Source organism: Homarus americanus, unplaced genomic scaffold (assembly GCF_018991925.1).
Source record: "Homarus americanus isolate GMGI-L3 unplaced genomic scaffold, GMGI_Hamer_2.0 scaffold25827, whole genome shotgun sequence".
NCBI classification, from domain to species: domain Eukaryota; kingdom Metazoa; phylum Arthropoda; class Malacostraca; order Decapoda; family Nephropidae; genus Homarus; species Homarus americanus.
In genome coordinates, this window is record NW_024738300.1 from 5,523,035 (window position 1) to 5,541,632 (window position 18,598).

At 37.4% G+C, this 18,598-nt stretch overlaps 1 protein-coding gene across 1 annotated transcript in view; it reads left to right on the forward strand.

Annotated features, from left to right (window-relative positions):
- Nucleotides 1–367: 367 nt before the first annotated feature.
- The window catches only part of LOC121873803 (glutamate receptor ionotropic, kainate 1-like), a 30,822-nt gene continuing 12,591 nt past the window's right edge, over nt 368–18,598 (forward strand). The window contains exons 1-4 of the mRNA XM_042377507.1: nt 368–1,154; nt 2,170–2,260; nt 16,282–16,582; nt 16,996–17,213. Coding sequence (XP_042233441.1) covers nt 913–1,154; nt 2,170–2,260; nt 16,282–16,582; nt 16,996–17,213 — 852 coding nt within the window. The 5' untranslated portion in view covers nt 368–912. The remainder of the gene's footprint in view (nt 1,155–2,169; nt 2,261–16,281; nt 16,583–16,995; nt 17,214–18,598) is intronic.

Below are 18,598 nucleotides of genomic sequence, written 5' to 3' on the forward strand. Positions count from 1 at the left end.
TTTGTTTTTGTGGTGTGGTGGTAATTAGTCCACAAAATTTCAGTACTGAGGGGTATGTCATCACTTTGGCTGTTCTTACAAGTGCGGGTCAATGCGAACCAGTATGGTGTTCCAAGGGACAATAGTACTGTGTAAATTGTTCCAGCACAAAACTCGGCCAGGATTGGGAGTCGGTGTTTACCACAGAGGGCTGGTGGCTGCATGGTCCTCACAGCATCACTTGAGAAGGCGATCTGCCTCATGGAGGCCAGGCGGCCACGCCACCCTTTAAACCATACACTCATCAGAATCAGGGCATCTTGTTTGTGCAGCTCGAGTGGGGGGGCGTGTGGTCCCAGGCTGATAGATTGAATGTTTGTTCGGGTAAGGCAACGCCAGCACTGTAGTTGAAGCCAGCGGCGAAAACACTTATATAGGTATTGTACTGAGGTATTGTACTGAGGTTTAGAGGTGTCTGGCTAGATAATCGACAAAGAAATACAGTATTGTGAATCGTGACCACGGGACTCATTTCATAAGTGATAATATGTGCATAAAAGAACCTGAAGACTTAGTATGTACACTGTACAGTATATTGAGCCGATATGGATTATTTTGGAAAATTGTGGAAGTTAGGATTCACTTTATATACTAGATATGAAAATGAGGATATGAGTAAGAATCGGCAAATATTTTTACCTGTTTATCCATTTTTGTCCTCTTGCACCACTCTAGATATCATTTCCCCCTTTAAGGTGTCTTAAAGAAGGATAAGAGGAGAGACAAATGATACAACAAGGGGTTTTGGTAAAATGCAAATAAAAAGGGATAATAAGATATAAGAAAAATACAGTTTAGAGAAACAGTAGATAATGAGACTTACCAAAAAGATAGACGTGAGTGAGAAGGGTAACAATAGACTGAAAAAGTGTAATGAATTCCTCAGGAGCAAAAGTACCAGTTCTCCAATTGCACTGTACAACTAAATGGATTTTATTATATATCTATTTTTGTAGATTCCCTCACAGGCCAACTCTGCTAGTAGCGTCAGAGGGGAACCCATTTAATAAGATGGTCATAAAGGAAGATCTTGAAACTACCGGGGAACCGAGGATCAAGTTCAAAGGTCCCATACCAAATCTGCTTGACTACCTCGCCAAAGCCCTAAATTTCTCGTAAGTTAATTCTTCCTTAAACTCACCAATGTTCCTGGAAACATGTAAGATAACACAGGTAAAATTTTTAAAGAGAGTCTCTTTACACACAGCGCTCTGCCCGCTAACTGCTGAAGGTAGCGCCGCTGTTGCTAAAAAATTTAAAAGTTGCGCCCTAACTTTGATTTTGTTGTTAAAGTTTATCTTTGTACTGTAAAGTCCTAAGCCTTTCAGTCTGAAAATATATCCATTATAGTAATAAAAACTCAGAAATCTAATTTTCTTATTGTATTTAAGTGAAAACGTTATTTAATGAGGTTAAATGAAATATATATATTTTTTTGCAGTTTTGTAGAAATCTTTGTTATACACAGAGTTCTTGTAAGCCAACACCAGAAAAAGTCTTGTATTGTTAGAGAAGATAATTTATATTGTTCTTCATTATTTTTAGTTTGTTTCCATGCTTTTCATTTGACCGCCTTCTCACTTTAATGTCTCGAAGCCGTGACATTTGAAACATTAATGATCTTCACAATAACAGCATATGAGAGTTCCTGACCTCAGTCATTGAGTTACAAAATAAAGAGAAACTCGACTTTCACCGGGCGGTATTTGAACCACATTTTCTCATAGAAGTCAATGTATTGTCTAAAAAAAAAATACAAATATATAAGCATGAGCCTAAATTCATGTGAATTTTTAAGAGTTATATATCATATAAACTATATTTATATAAAAATATTTGCAAGTGAGTGAAGCTCTTCTAATACAAAACAGCCGACCGTGAATGATTCCATGTAACTCTAAACTCCGTTATAGAGCCGTCAGGGAGTGGATATACAATGAACATGGCATATGTCATGCTGAGTTAATATGGAGCTTCACAAAGTGTAAAACAAATTTAAAATAATTTTTTCTTTAGTTTGTTCAATAACTGTTTTTCGAAGAGCGTTATAGTGCCGTGTAACATTGCTTGTTGATAATGCAAAATATGGCGGAAGTTTTAATTAACACAAACTTACATTTTATGCTACAGTTATAGATATGTGAGGCCTCCTGATAGGTTGTGGGGCGTCAAGCTTGACAATGGGTCCTGGAATGGCATGGTGGGCATGGTGATGAGGGAGGTAAGTGTAGTGAAGCACCAGAACTAACGATGGGTCCTGGCCTGACTTGGTGAGTATAGTGAACAGGGAAGGGAGTATCAATCAATCAGAGTACCGTCCTCATTAGTCCTGTAAAATTAGCTCGAAAATAGACAAATGGTGGAAAAAGTTTATATTAAGATGAAATTTTGCATACATACTCCTGAAGGCTATAGAAATCAAGATCAAAAGAGTTCCGCTCCGTCCGGTGGGAGAATTCCCCCTTCTTTTGGCTCCAAGCGCTGACCAAAATGGGGATTCTGATTACTATTTTGCATTTTCCGGCTAAACTATGCATTAAACGATAATATTTTATGTGGATAAAAAAAAACATTGGAAATATGATTTGAAACAAGATTGTTTCCATTCATTTCCCCATAGGTGTTACAGTTGTTGTGTAATCCATGTCTTAATTCGGGGGAAACTTTTTGCGTGTAGTGAAAAAATTACATTCGCGCAAGGTTTTCGGCAAATAACTCAAAAACGCTTAGTTTTTCATTACAAACGCATATATAGGTAGTGTAACTTAAATTATAGAGCAGAAAATTCTCTATTCGAATAAGTGACAATAAAATTTGTGTAAAAATTTTGAGGCCTTTCCTCAATCACTCCAAAATTTTTATTTTCTAGGTATGACTTAGAAAACTGCTGTGTTACCTGAGTGAAACTACTTGCATTAAATCAGTATGGCGTCCGCAAGTGATTGTTTTTACTGTGGTAAAAATTTAACAGATGGAAAAACAGTGGTTGTAAAGGACGGCATAAAGAACTTAAGACGTATTAGTCAAATCCGAAAAGACGGTCATTTGGAAAAATATATAAAATTGGACACCATTGAAATGCACATGGTGTGCAGACGTGAGCACATCAAAGAAAAAAAACATTGCCAGGGATTTAAAAAAAAAAGCAGAATCTAGTAAACAGAATCAGTGTACTATATTCCGATCACAAGAACAATTTTATTTCAAAGGATTTTTTTTTTTGGGTGAAAAATGTGACATTCTTGCGGAAAAAAAGCCTGCATGGAAACGCCAAGTAATTAACGAGGTTCGAACTTTGACTCTGAAATATAGACTATTGAAGAATGCTGAACAAAGGAACGACGAATGGGATGAGAAGATGTTGAGGCGATTAAAAAGTGGGATTAGTCTTGTAGCAGAAGCCCGCTATCACGGAATAAGCTTATCCAAATCTGCATGCAACCCGCCATTAACTCAAAAAAGAGGACGCCCACAAGATGATAACATGACTTCTGCTAACGAAAAGCTCTTCGCCTTTATTGATGACTCTGACGAATACCAGTTTTCTTTGTATGATTTGATGAAGAAATTCGATGAATATTAGCCAGAAGACACGACGATGACTGAGAAAACGCTGAAAGCAAAATTAACAATCACTACGGTGATGGTGTCATGTTTTCAAAAAATAGAATATCACCAGTTGCTTGTTTCCATAGCTCTGGTCTTAAACTGATTAATTCATGGTACAGTGAAATAAAAACTAATGGGAATGATGAGCGCTCGCGAATCGTCGAAGCTGCAGCAACTACTGTATAGTCCGAGGATATTAGGACAACTGCTTATAACACTAGGGACTACCCTGATATTACAGACTTTATGAAGGTGGCAGCACATGGTGTGGTTGAAGAAACATTACATGCACTTTTGGACACCGTTATCCTGAAAAGCAGAAAAGGCGAAAAAGAAAAGGTAGCAAAACAGTGTAGTGCAATTGCCCATTCTCTAATTACTGCAGCAAGACAGCACTCATTTTTATCTTCCATACTGCTTGGTCTCTCGGTGTATCTATTTCGGAAGGAGTAGCTTCTAAAAGCATTGTCAATGCAGTGTTAAATTTGGGATTTTGTTCAAATTATAATGTGTTGCATTGTTCCAGTCATCAGTTGTTAAATCTTGGAAACCTGATTTGGAAAAAAGGTTTTGTCAATATGTATTTACAATGGAGACTTCAATTTAAAAACCCTAACTGGTAAAGGATCATTTCACTCGATGGGTGGAATAAATGCATAACACCAGCAGAGAAAGTAACTAGTCAGGATATTACCAAATTGCAAACCATCCCTTCTTCAAAAGAGCTAGCAAGCATTGGACAAATGGAAATACAAACTTTTTAGAGGAAAACGATATGCTGGGTTGAATGAAATGAAACTGCAAAAGGTGTAAAATGATGAAGCTTGTAAGAATGTCACAATGCCTTCGACCCAGGATGTTCTTTGGATGTACGGAGAATCTTTGCAGACACACTCCTTTCCATCATGACAAGGTTTTATGGGGGCCATGATGGGTACGCTGCCATAAGAAAAGTCAAAGGTTCTTGCATTACCTTTTGTTAATCTACCTCCAGCAGAGTACAACACAATACTAACTGAACTGAAATTTTCAGCTAAAGAAATAAAGAAATCTAAAAAAAAAACATGTTTTGTGACATTCGATTAACCACTATACAGTACATGAGGGCTAAGGATATAATGTCTTCAGGAAATGAAAATCATGAAGGTGAACTTTCAGATATTGTTGTGAGATTGGGGGGATTCCATCTCTTAATGTCATATCTTAGGGCAATTGGCTACATTATGGGAGACAGCGGAATTTCGGGACTATGGTCTACAATATTTCCTTCTTCATCTGTACCTCACATCTTTTCTGGCCACACCTATGCACGAGCCATTCGAGCACATTTATTAACTTACTGCTCTTTGGCCAAGATCATGTTCCCAGAAGTCATTGTAAAAAACACTGGCAAACAACATGCACAACAAATTCTCACTAATTTTAAAGAACTGCCCCCAACACTTGACTCAGTAGAAATCGATGATTTACTTAAAGAGCTTCATATGCATCTAGTAAATCACACAACATCAGTGAAGCAAAAAGGAAGACAGCACAATTATGGCTACAACATTTTGATCATGTGACTGTTGCTTTGCATTTCATCCAGGCAGAGGGCATGGGAAACTGGAAGCTTCATTTAGATTGCATTAGAGCTATGCTTCCTATTTTTCATGCACGTGGACATTTTCTTCATGCCAATTCCTGCCAGCTCTACATCCAAGATTTGGATTCTCTTCATCTCAAGATGACAGTCGAGGAGTTTCATGAATTCACATCAGAGAGTTACTTTACAATTCGACGTTCAGACAAGTACTGGAGTGGTGTATGGTCTGATATGACTATCGAGCAGACTTTAATGAAAATATGAAGAGTATTGGAGGCATCACTCACGGAAGAGGATTCACAGAGAGTGTTCTGAATCAATGGATCTTTGGTTTACCAGTAGCTCACCACGTATGCGAGAATGTGGAAGAGTTTTGTGGGATCCAAAATAGCAGTAGTTTTCAGCATATCGAATTGAGAGACTCGAGGATTGAGAAGGACGAAGAGGCTCTTCAGAAGTTTGTTGTATGGCTTCAGCAACATTCCCCATTCATCCTCACAGAAGACCTCGTTTCGTTGTCCAGTAGTCTGGTTGAAACTGAAAACATAAACTGCTACAAAGCTCTAGATGTTGGCAATAAATTGATGGATGAAGCCATTAAAGGCAAAGACACTTTTGGAGATAAGAACATAAGAACACAAGAATGGGGGAAACTGCAGCGGGCCTATCGGCCCATACTGGGCAGTCCCATTTACACCCAACCCTTATTGCTCATATATCCATCCAACCTATGCTTGAAGCTATCCAGAATATTCGAGTTAATGATGATATTTGGTAACCTGTTCCAGTCATCCACTACTCTATTTCCAAACCAATGTTTACCTATTTCGCGCCTAAATCTAAATTTATCTAATTTAAAACCATTGTTAGGTGTTCGCTCCTGGTTGGATAGTTTGAGTACCTTTGTAATGTCCCCTTTGTTCAGTCCTGACTTCCATTTATACACCTCGATCATGTCGCCCCTCACTCTACGTCTCTCAAGGGAGTGCAAATTAAGATGCTTTAACCTGTCTCTGTACTCAAGGTTCCTAATTCCATGGATTAGTTTTTTCATTCTCCTCTGAATTCTTTCCAAGGATTCTATATCCATTCTGTAATGCGGTGACCAGAATTGAAGTGCTTAATCCAAGTGAGGTCTCACAAGCGCAAGATATAGTTTTAAGATGACCTCGCTAGTCTTGTAAGTAACACTCCTTTGTATGAACTCAAGTACTTTATTAGCTTTGTTTCGAGCAAATACATATTGTTTGCTTGGCTTAAGATTCCTACTTATCATTACTCCTAAGTCTCTCTCGCAGTCGGATTTCTCAATAACATCGTTGTTCATCTGGTATCTGGTTTCCCTGTTTACATCTCCTATACTGAGTACTTTACATTTGTCCACATTGAATTTCATTTGCCATTTTTCAGACCATTCGAAATTTTTTTTTAGATCTTCCTGTAGTTTTGCGGAGTCCTCGTCAGATTGATTTACACGTCCTATTTTAGTGTCATCAGCAAATTTACTTATGTTGCTGTCTATGCCGATATCTATGTCGTTTATGTGTACAATAAATAATAATGGTCCAGGTACTGAGCCTTGCAAAACTCCACTAGTGATGTTGCTCCACTGGGATTTAGTGCCGTTAATGCTCACTCGCTGTCTTCTGTCCTGTAACCACACCCTAATCCATTTTAGAATATCACCTTTAATGCCATGAGCCTCCACTTTTCTTATTAGTCTTTCGTGGGGTACTCTGTCGAAGGCTTTGCTAAAGTCGAGATATACCACATCATAATTGTGCCCCTCGTCCACTGATTCGAAAACTGATGAAAAGAATGTTAATAGATTAGTTAGACATGAACGCCCTCTTGTGAAGCCATGTTTTCGAATAAAGTTTGAAATGATTGCTTCCAGTAATTTGCCTACAATTATTGTTAGACTGATTGGACGGTAGTTAGAGGATAGTGAGCTATCTTCCTTCTTGAAAATCGGTATTACATTCGCTATTCTCCAGGATTCTGGTTCTACACTTGCTTTTAAGGACACGTTAAACAACTTTGTTAAGGGCATACTAAGCTCTTCCTTACATTCCTTTAATACTCTGGCAAATATCTCATCGGGACTTGGTGACTTATTAGGCTTTAGTTTGTCTATTTGCTTACTAACATCGTTACTAGTCACTACTATCTCGCTTAATATAATTTTCTTTGCTATCTCTGTATAGAGTCGGAGCTTCGGGTATCATGTTTAAATTTTCGGTGGTGAAAACTGTTAAAAAATATTTATTCAGATTATTGTTCATTTCTCCGTCGTTATTAGTTAGCTCGCCGGTATCTGACTGTATTGGTCCAATTTTTTCTCGTGTTGTAGCTTGATACATTTGATAGAATCCCTTGGAGTTTGACTTTGCCTCCCTTGCCATCTTCAGCTCATTATTTCTTTTGGTTTTTCTTATCTTGGTCTTAACCCTACCTGCCAATACCTTATAGTAATCTCGGAGGTAAACTCCACCACTTTTTATTCTCCTACCTATAGCCATTCTTTGTCCAATAATGTTCTTTAAATAATTATTTATCCATTGAGGGTCATTGTTGTTTGATCTGAGTTTTTTTGTATGGTATGTTCTGCCTTTGTGCATTAAGTAACTCATTATTTAAATTGTCGTGGAACTCGGCAACCTCAGATCTCGTCAGGTCTCCGAGTAGGGTGAGGTCGCCCTCTGTGGGTACATTGAGTGAGGTCACCTTATGTGAGGTCCTGTAGTTCACCCCCAAGCGAGATACCCCCTCTCTCAACTGCCTCTTCAAACTAGTACAGTTTGCCCTTCTGAAATCTGGGACTTTAGAGGAAATATCCTTACGGCTGTCCTGAAATTCTAACTGAAATCTAATTTCTTTGTGATACCTGTTTACAAGTTCGTTCCCTACCTCGACATTACTAATGAGGTTTTCTCTGTTTGACAGAACTAAATCGAGCATATTATTACCCCTAGTTGGTTCGGTTATATGTTGACTTAGGAAACAGTCCTGGATCGTTTCAAGAAAATCCTCTGATTCTGAGTTACCCTTAAGGTCAGTCCAATCTATTTGGCTAAAGTTAAATTCGCCTACTATACAGACTTTGCTATGTATGGAAGCCCTGCGCTTTTCGTCCCAGATAAGTCGCTCATTAACTCTATCAAGATTAGGAGGCCTATTTATTACTCCTGTGATTAATTTTCCCTACCATCGATTAATTCCATCCATATTGTTTCTGTATTCCGCTCAGTTTTGATATCCTTATTTATTTCACACGTCAGATTATCCCTGACATAGATTGCTACTCCGCCTCCTTTCTTAATCTGCCTATCGGTATGGAATAATTTGTAACCTGCAATTTGGTATTCAACAGGTAACTCACGTGAGTCTAAGTTTATCCATGTTTCGGTGAATGTTATTATATCGGTTTTTTCGGTACATAACAAGGCCCTAATATCATCATTTTTGTTTCTCATACTTCTACTGTTTGCGTAGTAGACATTTAAGTTAGTCGTGTTCTGAGTCCTCTCTTTGTCGCGTTTAGGTTTTAACTCCCTGCCTAATTTAGTTTTGTCATAATTCCTAGCACTATTTCCCTGTAACCTTTCACTTTGTTTACCCGCTCCCACTACAGTCTCCTCCACCCCCGTGTTCATATGATCCCCTAGCAGTTTAAAGACTTTGACATCTTTTGAACTGCCCTCTCGAAAGACCCAGCCAGGGTTGCCACTCCATCCCTAGACAGATGCACCCCATCCCTAGCTTAAAGGTCCTTCTGCCGTAGAAGTTGTCCCAGTTGTCAATGAATGGGACTGATATTGACTTGCAATATCTGTCAAGACGGCCGTTGACACAAACTGCCCTTGACAACCATTTGTTGCCAACTCTCCTTCCAGGCAGGACACCACATATGATAGGGATCCCTCCCTTAGACCTAACACGTTCTATAGTTGTCTTGAACTTATCAAGAAGCTCCTCACTCCTACACCAGCCAATATCATTGCCTCCTGCACTGAGGCAGATAATGGGTTTGTTCCCATTACCAGACAAGATATTGTCCATCCTGTCAACTATATCCCCCACCCCAGCTCCTGACAAACACACCCTCATCCTATTTTTATCTTTGCCATAAAAAGCTCTTTCCATGTACCGTACCTGGGAGTCGCCAACAATCAAGATTTTCTTACTTTCCTTGTCAGCCCTGTCCCTGACTAGACTAACGTCCAATTAATCCATCAAGGGACTGAAAGAGTTGGTACACTTAGCTGTTGTTGTCGTTGTTGTCGTATCCTTGGTGTGTTTTTTCACCACCAGTTTAGTTGTCACTCTTCTCACAACCTTCCATTCGCCTGAGTTTTCCTCAATCACCGGCTTTCCTTGCCTAGTTTCTTCCTTCATCCTCGCTAGCTCTTCCTTTAATTTCAAGATATCTTCCTTGGCCCTCTCTAACTCGGCCCTCAGAAGGGCACAGCCCTGTTCACAAGTAGCACTAGCCATTACTGACAATTTATCCCCGGGAGCTAAGCCGCTGTGACCTTTCCTCTAGGGAGGTCAGAAGCCAAGTTCTTACACGAATACAAGTGTCAGCATCGCTGATAACATCATAGAGGTTGACACCACTCAATTATTTCAGAGAATAATATGCATTGTAAAACTTCAGCAAGATTTGGAGAATTGTTTCATAAATGAGTTGGAATCATTCCCGCTCTCCATATTTGACGTAACAGGTTTGATGAAAATGACAAAGAAATCGTCTTTGTATGACATTTTCAACACTGTAGAAGAACGAGTAGTTGAATTATTAGTATGCAAATATATCATTGATGGAGGCAATTTAATCCACTGTGTAGTTTGGCCAAAGCAAGTCACAGTTGTGGACGTTCATACTGCTTATGTCCACTTCATTAGAAAACATCATGGTGAATATGTAACTGTAATATTTGATGGTTATTCAACAAATGAAATAGTAAAAAGAGCATCGAGAGTCAAAAAAGACTTTTGAAATGAACTTCAGGTTGTAGGTAGTAGGCAGCTATCAAACAGGGAGGTACTACTGTAAGGGGACTTTTTTTCTACTTCATATTTTATTCTCTTTATTATTATGTTACTTTTATACTGGCTTCATATCTATATTTTCTGTAAATATTTTTGTGTGTATGTATTAATAATTTAATTTCTAAACCTTTCTCTCTATAAATATATACCTTATATTTCTTTGTTTATATTTTCTAAGTCAATATTCTTTTATATACTTTATTTCTTTCATATATATTATAGTATTTTCTAGATTTTATATATTTTCTTTCTCTCAATTTATTATCATGCTTTAGTTTTATTCTTTACCATGGATTCGTCTGGGAAAACCATGTCATTCTTGCTATAACACTTATTATACTTACAACGGTAGCCTGCCGTCACCCAGACTTTTATTAGAATATACCATATCTCCTTGAACTGTTAGGTAGCGTGCTTGCGAGCTTCTAGGCACGTGAGTTAAAATAGTTATTTTCAGAGAACCAAAGGGTAGAAGGAATAGAGCGGTGATACTCGTAGTTTACTAATTCAATATTTATTAACATAAGGAGTGAATGAGACGTTAAATAAGTACACTCAGACAAGACTGGACCCCTTAGGTCTTATTTTACAATTCATAAAATAGATCTTCAATTACTTATTACATCATTAAACAACTGTTATATTCTTTCTTTGACAAGTAGCAAAATAGATCTTCAATTCTTGGTTACAACGTTAAACAATAATTATATAACTTCATTGTCAATACAGATGGTCATATGACACACTTGACAATATCCCAAATTAACATATTATTTATCACATCATGTTAATTCGGAATGATCAACATGGCACTTTTCCTTCAGTTGGTAGTACATATGAATAATGTACTCACAACACGTTATTACTGGTACTATAAATTTTTATGGGTTCACTACTCAACATGGGATAACTATAGTTCTGCCAATTATCCCCAATCATATATATATAACTGTAAGGAGTGCCCCAGGGTGTCACACTGGTGTCACCACAACAAACAAAGAGCGCTGTTAGGGTAGGTTGCAGTCTGACACCATGCGAGGGAGTTCATGCTTAGTTCCCAGGGTGCGGATGCTCACAATTTAATTGTGCCGAATTAACGACATTCTGCAAGACAACCAGCTGGTTTGCAACTACCGGTCCCCGGGTGACTGTTGGGTATTCAGCTAACACACACACTGTGATATGATGGAACAGCGTCAGAGATGTCAAAAAGAACTCAATCACAAACAATCTTTTGTCTGGCAACGACAGAGGATATTTACGTTACATTAATTCTTTACTGGGTAAATGATAATTTCACGGTTACAACATGAACACTGATATTCAAAAAATTCACTGAGTTAAACTGACTTAATTTGGCGGGCTTGAGAACATACACATACCTGAGATATGATGGGACAGCAACAGAGATGTGACGCTGCTTCTTATACACGAGTTTATATACGGCTAACTGGCAACTCAGGCGCTACACTGGCCAGAAAGGCTAATCATGCAATGACAGAAATTACATTCAACTCAGTCGCTGTACATTTAACTATGAAAATCAATGCCATGGGTCAGGTGAATTTCTTAGTCTATTTTTATAATCTAATCAGAGATTGAGCTTGCCAGGAAAAAGTGAAATGGACATCAAATACACACACTAACAACAGTATTTTCACAAACTCAGTGAAACTACAAACAAGGAACTATTCACGGGGATATGTTAGATTTTGGAGATTATACAGGTTGACAGAATTGTTCAGAAGATTAATGACTTTATTAAATAGGCAACTGACACTAACTATGCTACAAACTTCAGATTCTCTGATTTTTTAGGCATCAAAATAATCTAATTTCAGCAGTACTTAGAAACTCCTAGCTATCCCCAAGGACGATATAAGGACATGCCACTCGTACTGGCAGACTCGACACTCACTTACTTGACAAGTTTTACTAACAATAAAGACCGTTGTAGCTTTCAACATCACTCACAAGGGGTCTTTAATGTTCCATCTGTAATCAGATATATCTAAGTTGCCGTAACAGGTACGACTACAGTTACAATTTCAAATTCTGTGTCGTTATACTAAGGAATATGGAGACTCGGGTGCACTCTAAGATTGGGAGAAAACGAAGGACTCAGACGTCCTGAACCGATGAGAAATTGACTCCTTAGATGGGGGACTCAATAAAAAAGCATAGCTACATGTCTTGTGGGCTATTGAGCGTAATATGAATTGTCTGATTTTACGTTAATTGACATGTACGACCGTGGTCATTACACTACCACCTGGGAAGATATTGGAAGCATAATGAATTGTCTAATGGTAGACACTGCTGCCATCTGGCATCACGAAAGTGTGACCAAGTCCCAGGTTGCTGATCGGACTTTCTGCCTCATTTACACACAATTACAGGGTTTCAATTGTTTTTCTTACTCTGACAACACAACATACATATATTGTTACTCAATACTGATTTATTTATTTATTTATTTTATTTTGTATGGTTCTTTATTATTATTATTATTATTATTATTATTACTATTATTATTATTATTATTATTATTATTATTATTATTATTATTATTATATTTTTTTTATTATAAACCTTATTTACGATGAACCAATTATTACCATTATTGTTATTATTATTATATTTTCGCCCCCAGGCCCCAATTTGGGTCAGTGAGTGACCTGTGTCCGGGTGGGCTCTAACTACACCTACGGGTAAAGAAAAAATCTTGAGTTATCTAAAAAATAAAGAGCGTTTAATGATGCAATTGAAACAAAGATTTGAGAAAGAAGGTATTGAGACACACATTGCCACAGATGATGCTGATGTACTAATTGTTCAAAGTGCTATCAATGGATCTTATCAGCATAACTCCATTGTTGTAGTTGGACAGGATGTAGATCTTCTAGCTCTGCTTATTGTTCTTACTCCAGAAGACAGGTATATTATGTATTTAAGAGAAGCTCACAGAAACCTTATGGCAAGGTTTTATAGTCCTCGAGATTTAAAACGCTCAAATATTCTACAGAACTACAAAAAAATCAGTTTCGTTGGCTCATGCTTTAAGTGGTTGCGACACAACGTCCTCATTTTACGGGTTTGGAAAAATGAAAACTTTCAATGGCTTCAGTTTTCCACAATTCTCAATCGACGCTGGAGCCGCTGGAGAGCATTTCATTCTCCCTCTGTACAAAGCCCCACAAACTGAAACAAATCCCAATCATTACAGATTTCACCCTTTTTTACAAATCTCTGAGCCACTCAAATAATGCTGTGTTATTATCAAGTCTCAGGCTCACTTCTGCAGCAGCTAGACAACTTTCTTATCGTGTCTTTCACCAAGTTCAGACTTGGCGAGGAGAAACACTTCAGCCTGAGTCTTGGGGCTGTAAAAAAATGCAATTCTCTGTCACCTGTCTACACAACTGAGGCACCAGCCCACGAAAATATTTTGAAACTTATTTCATGTAGTTGCAAAATAGGGTGCGGGAAGTGGTGTGGTTGTGTAAAATCTGGATTACCCTGTTCTATAACGTGCAGTAATTGTCAAGGCCAAAGTTGTCTGAATTTTGAAAGTGCAGATGATCTCATTGATGACCTTAGTGTGACTAATGAAGAGGATGTTTCAAGTATTTAACGGCATCATCTTAAACTAGAAAAATTGGATTAGACCTAATAGGGAAACACTATGAAAAACGCGCCAAAACTCTACCTCAAAGGTGGTGTGGAAATGAGTTTATGTTACAGATTTAATGAATGAGTCGGAAAAAGCTTTGATAACTATTTTAAGGAAATATATTTCACTGAGCCTATAGAGAACTTTACGCTCTACAATTTCAAATAAATGCATTTGTAATAAAAACTAGGCGTTTTTGAGTTATTTGCCGAAAACCTTGTGCGAGTATCATTTTTTTTACTACACGCAAAAAGTTCCCCCCCGAATTCAGACATGGATTACACAAAAACTGTAACACCTATGGAAAAAATGAATAGAAAATATCTTATTTAAAATCTAATTTTCAGTATCTTAATATCAATAAAATATTATCGTCTGATGCATAATTTAGCCGAAAATGAAAAAATAATTAAGTAAGCGTAACCCCCTTTTTGGGGTGGCGTTTGGGCCAACAGGGGGGATGCTCCCCCCAGACTGCGGGGAAGTCTTTTGATCTTGATTTATATAGCCTTCATGAGTATGTATGCAATATTTCCACCAAAAATCCTAATTTGACTGGACTACATATATGATTATTGACGACCACAGTTCTCCACTCTAAACGCTCTCGAGCTGTTTTTACCAATCCTCTAAGATTTTGTATCTCTCTGGGGACCCAGTTTTTTATTTCTCTCATCCATCCTAGTCTATGCCTTCCTCTGGCCATCTTACCATCAACTTTGCTTAGTAATATTTCTGTTATTGTCTCCTCATACCTAATTATATTACCAAATTTCTAATTATACGTTTCTGTACATTTCAAGTATTCCTCTTGAAATTTTTGCAACTTTTAGTACTTCTTCATTTGTTTTCCTGTCAGTGTAGTTTATTCTTATCATGTGCTGATAACACCACATTCCAAAGGCCTTTGGTGTCTGCTAAAAGTGTCCACGCATCTAACCCAAACATTGGTCCTAGCCATAGACAATAAAGCTTTTAAGCAGGCTTTCTTTTCCTCATATTGAAGTTAATGTTCCTTATCATTACGTGTTGGTATTTTAGATTATTAAATGCTGTTTTTGTTTGCCCTACTCTGGTTTTGATTTCTTCCATACATCTACCATCATAGCTACCGTTACTTTCCAAATACACAAAATTTTCCACTTGTTTAAGTTCCCTATAGTCTACTGTAATTTTATTGTAGGATTTTTTTTTCCAAACTGGAAACTAACATTACTTTCTCCTTTACGGCATTAACTCTTAAATCATATTTTTCACCTTTTCCACCAATCTGTTCACGAGTTTTTGTAATGCCTCTTCACTATCTGTCATATGAGCAGTATCATCTGCATTGTGTATATTTGATATTACTTTACCATTATATTTTTTTCCTTAAGATATCTGTAAATATATTATACAATATTAGAGTTATAACACATATATGACTTACTCCTTGTTTAACTATGAACAAATTAGTAAGTTCATTATTTACAAACACTGCATCCTCCTGTTGCCAGTAAGTTGGTTGTGCGTTACCTTATCAATCGCTTTTTTTTTAAATCAACAAAGACGTAGAAATTTTTAGAACCTGTAAAGCCCTTTCTCTCAAATTCTCAAACCAAATATAAATTCTCTAGTTCCTTTTCCCTTTTCTGAATTTAATTTTGCTTTTCAGATGACAAACTTTCTATTCTAAATTTTATTCTCCTTAAAATTTTGTTTACTACAACTTTGTAAGCATGACTTATGAATCTTAATGTTCTAAGCTGTGTTCACACTAAGGATTCTTGCATTTTTGGCAAGTATTTCAAATTACATATTTTAGTCAAACATTTTATCCCATTCTTGCCCTTTTGTTTATAAATTCTGCTGGAAGCTGATTATTCCCACAAGCTTTATCCATTTTCTTTAAATATTCATATGTCATCTACTTCCTTTTAGCCTCGTTCTTCTTATGACATAAAAGTTTCCGCCACTCTCTAACATCACTCCTTTTGTTTTATTATTAAATTGTTGTCCTGTTCCTTGTTCATCAAAGTCACACTATAGCAATGCTAAAAATCTATTTTCTGATTCAATTTCATATTCTATCCCTGCCCTGTTTTATGTTTACCTATATCCCATTTGATTTGATTTTTTTTTATAATTTGGGAAGTCTTGACGTGGAATGTAATATGCTAAACCTGCCATGACTGGAAATTAGTAGACTGTGTCATAGCACTAATGCTGGTATGATTATCATTTGGAAATATAAATTCACATTTACGGTTATAACGAAGTGTCACTCTACTTCAGTAAAACATATTTTTTTCTATGTTACATTGAATTCTGGTAATTGCAGGAAGTAAGTATTGGTACTGGCCCTTTCATTCTGAGTAAATCCCGAGCTGACGTGGTGGACTTCACTGTGCCAATACTGACGGACTACTGGAGGATCCTGGGTGCTCGAGGGAAGCCAGAGGTGGACCCGTGGGGCTTCCTGCTGCCTCTGGCGCCGCTAGTGTGGGTGGTCATCCTGACAGCACTCCTGGTGTTAGCAGCGGTTATTTTTTTTATATCTTCGTTTTTCTTTCCCAAAACAAAAAGTCAAGAGTCTTTGTTACAGATCTTGTTCTCTTACTGCCGTATACTGCTACAGCAAGGTTGGTTAAAATTTAATTATTAACATGAAAAGTAATTTGGCGCACTAGAAAGCTAAATAAACTTGCCTGTCCTAACGTAGACTAGATTAAGTTTAGTTAATAGAACTAGATATAATTAAGAATATTAGAATTGGGGATGAAGCAAGACGTAGATTAGTATGACCGACAGTTAATGAAGCTCTGTTAGCACACTGCTTGAATATGTAAAGAGATTCCAAAGTAATCTAAAGCTCAGACATAAAGTAAACGTTAACTTATTTGTTAAAAACGAAAGAATGTGTTGCAAGAGACTGTTCCGCTGTTTGATGATTTAATTGAATATATTTGAAAGGATATCACGACTGATAGAGCAATTTCATTTTAAATAAAGAACAATATTTTACTTAGATTTCATGGTATAACTTCCTCAACAGATATCTTAGTGTCTGATGACTGGTGGTGGGAGCGGGTAGTGTTGGCGGTGTGGATGTTGATGACGCTGGTGTTAACACGGAGCTACGCCGGCAACCTCATGGCCCTCCTGGCCGTGAGACACATCTCAGAGCCTTACCACAGCCTTCGGGAGGTGCTTGATGACCCTTCGGTTACCATGGTGTGGTTGAAAGGCTCATCCGTCGGACGCTACCTTACTGTGTGTAAATTAAACACTTTTTGTTGTATTTTTTTTTAATGTCTGTTATGTCAGTTCCTCATACAGAAGTGGTTGGAGTAACCAATATTTTTTTGTGAAATAACCTCATCTGTTGATAACACTGGTCAACAGCCAAAATGGTTCACATATGAGATCATGCTCACACAACTAATTTCATATTGCTGAATTCGAATCTGATATTTGTTTTGTTCTATCAGACCAGGTTTTATAAAAAAATCAATAGGTACAAATATTTAATATTCCATCACGTGTCGTGCAAAAGATGAGATTATCTCATGTGACTGTGCTTTCATGACTAATTTCATATTAATGAATATTAATTGGATGTTTCATTCTACCATCAGACCTACTTTCTTAAAGAATAAAAAAAATAGTAAATATAGTAACATTATCGCGTCATGCAAGATACAATTTTAAACCTATCACAGATAAGCTCATAAAAAATTGTACCAAAAAACATAAGTTCAAATCCTTTATAATGACAAAATATGAAGTTCTAAAAGTGCTTCTGAACTTTACTCTTTCTCTTGTACAGCTTGCTCTCTTCTCGTTGCAGTGTCCAGCAATAGTCGCCCATCATGTTAGGACTGAATTGTCCCTGATATCTGCTCTCCATTAGGGCGATATCTTGATGAAATCTTTCGCCGTGTTCATCACTAACGTCTCCAAGGTTACCTGGGAAAAATTCAATATGAGAGTGGAAAAAATGCAATTTCAAGGACATCCTTGCTCCCAATGCATGATAATTCTGAAGCATGGTTGTTACGATTTCTTTGTAGTTGTCAGCACGATAGTTTCCAAGAAAATTCTTTGACACATTGACAAATGATTCCCATGCTTTTTTCTCCAGTGGGTTCAATGTTTTGGTGAATTCGCTATCATTAACTAGTATACGAATTTGTGGTCCATTCAAGACACCTGCTTTCAACTTGGCTTCGGAAACCACACCACCTAGTTTCTGAGATAAGTATAGAGTCCCAGCACCGAATTGATCCATAGCTTTGATGAAATTTTTAGCCAAACCGAGCTTTAGATGCAGTGGAGGCAAAAATATCTTTTCTGGATCTACAAGCGGAATGTGAGCACAGTTAAACCTTCCAGGCGCATCTCTTGGTCTTGTCGGCCAATCCTTTCTCACATAGTGCTCTGCATCAGCTCTGCTGTTCCACAAGCACAAAAAGCACATGTGCTTTGTGTAGCCACTTTGAAGGCCCAGTAGTAAACTGATGACTTTGAGATCGCCACATATCTTTCACTGGTGTTTCTCATACTCTATAGCGGCCAACAGAATTTTTATTGTTTCATAGCTCTCAGTCATTTTTGTTGCGTGTGCTATTGGGACAGATGGAAGCCGATTGCCATTG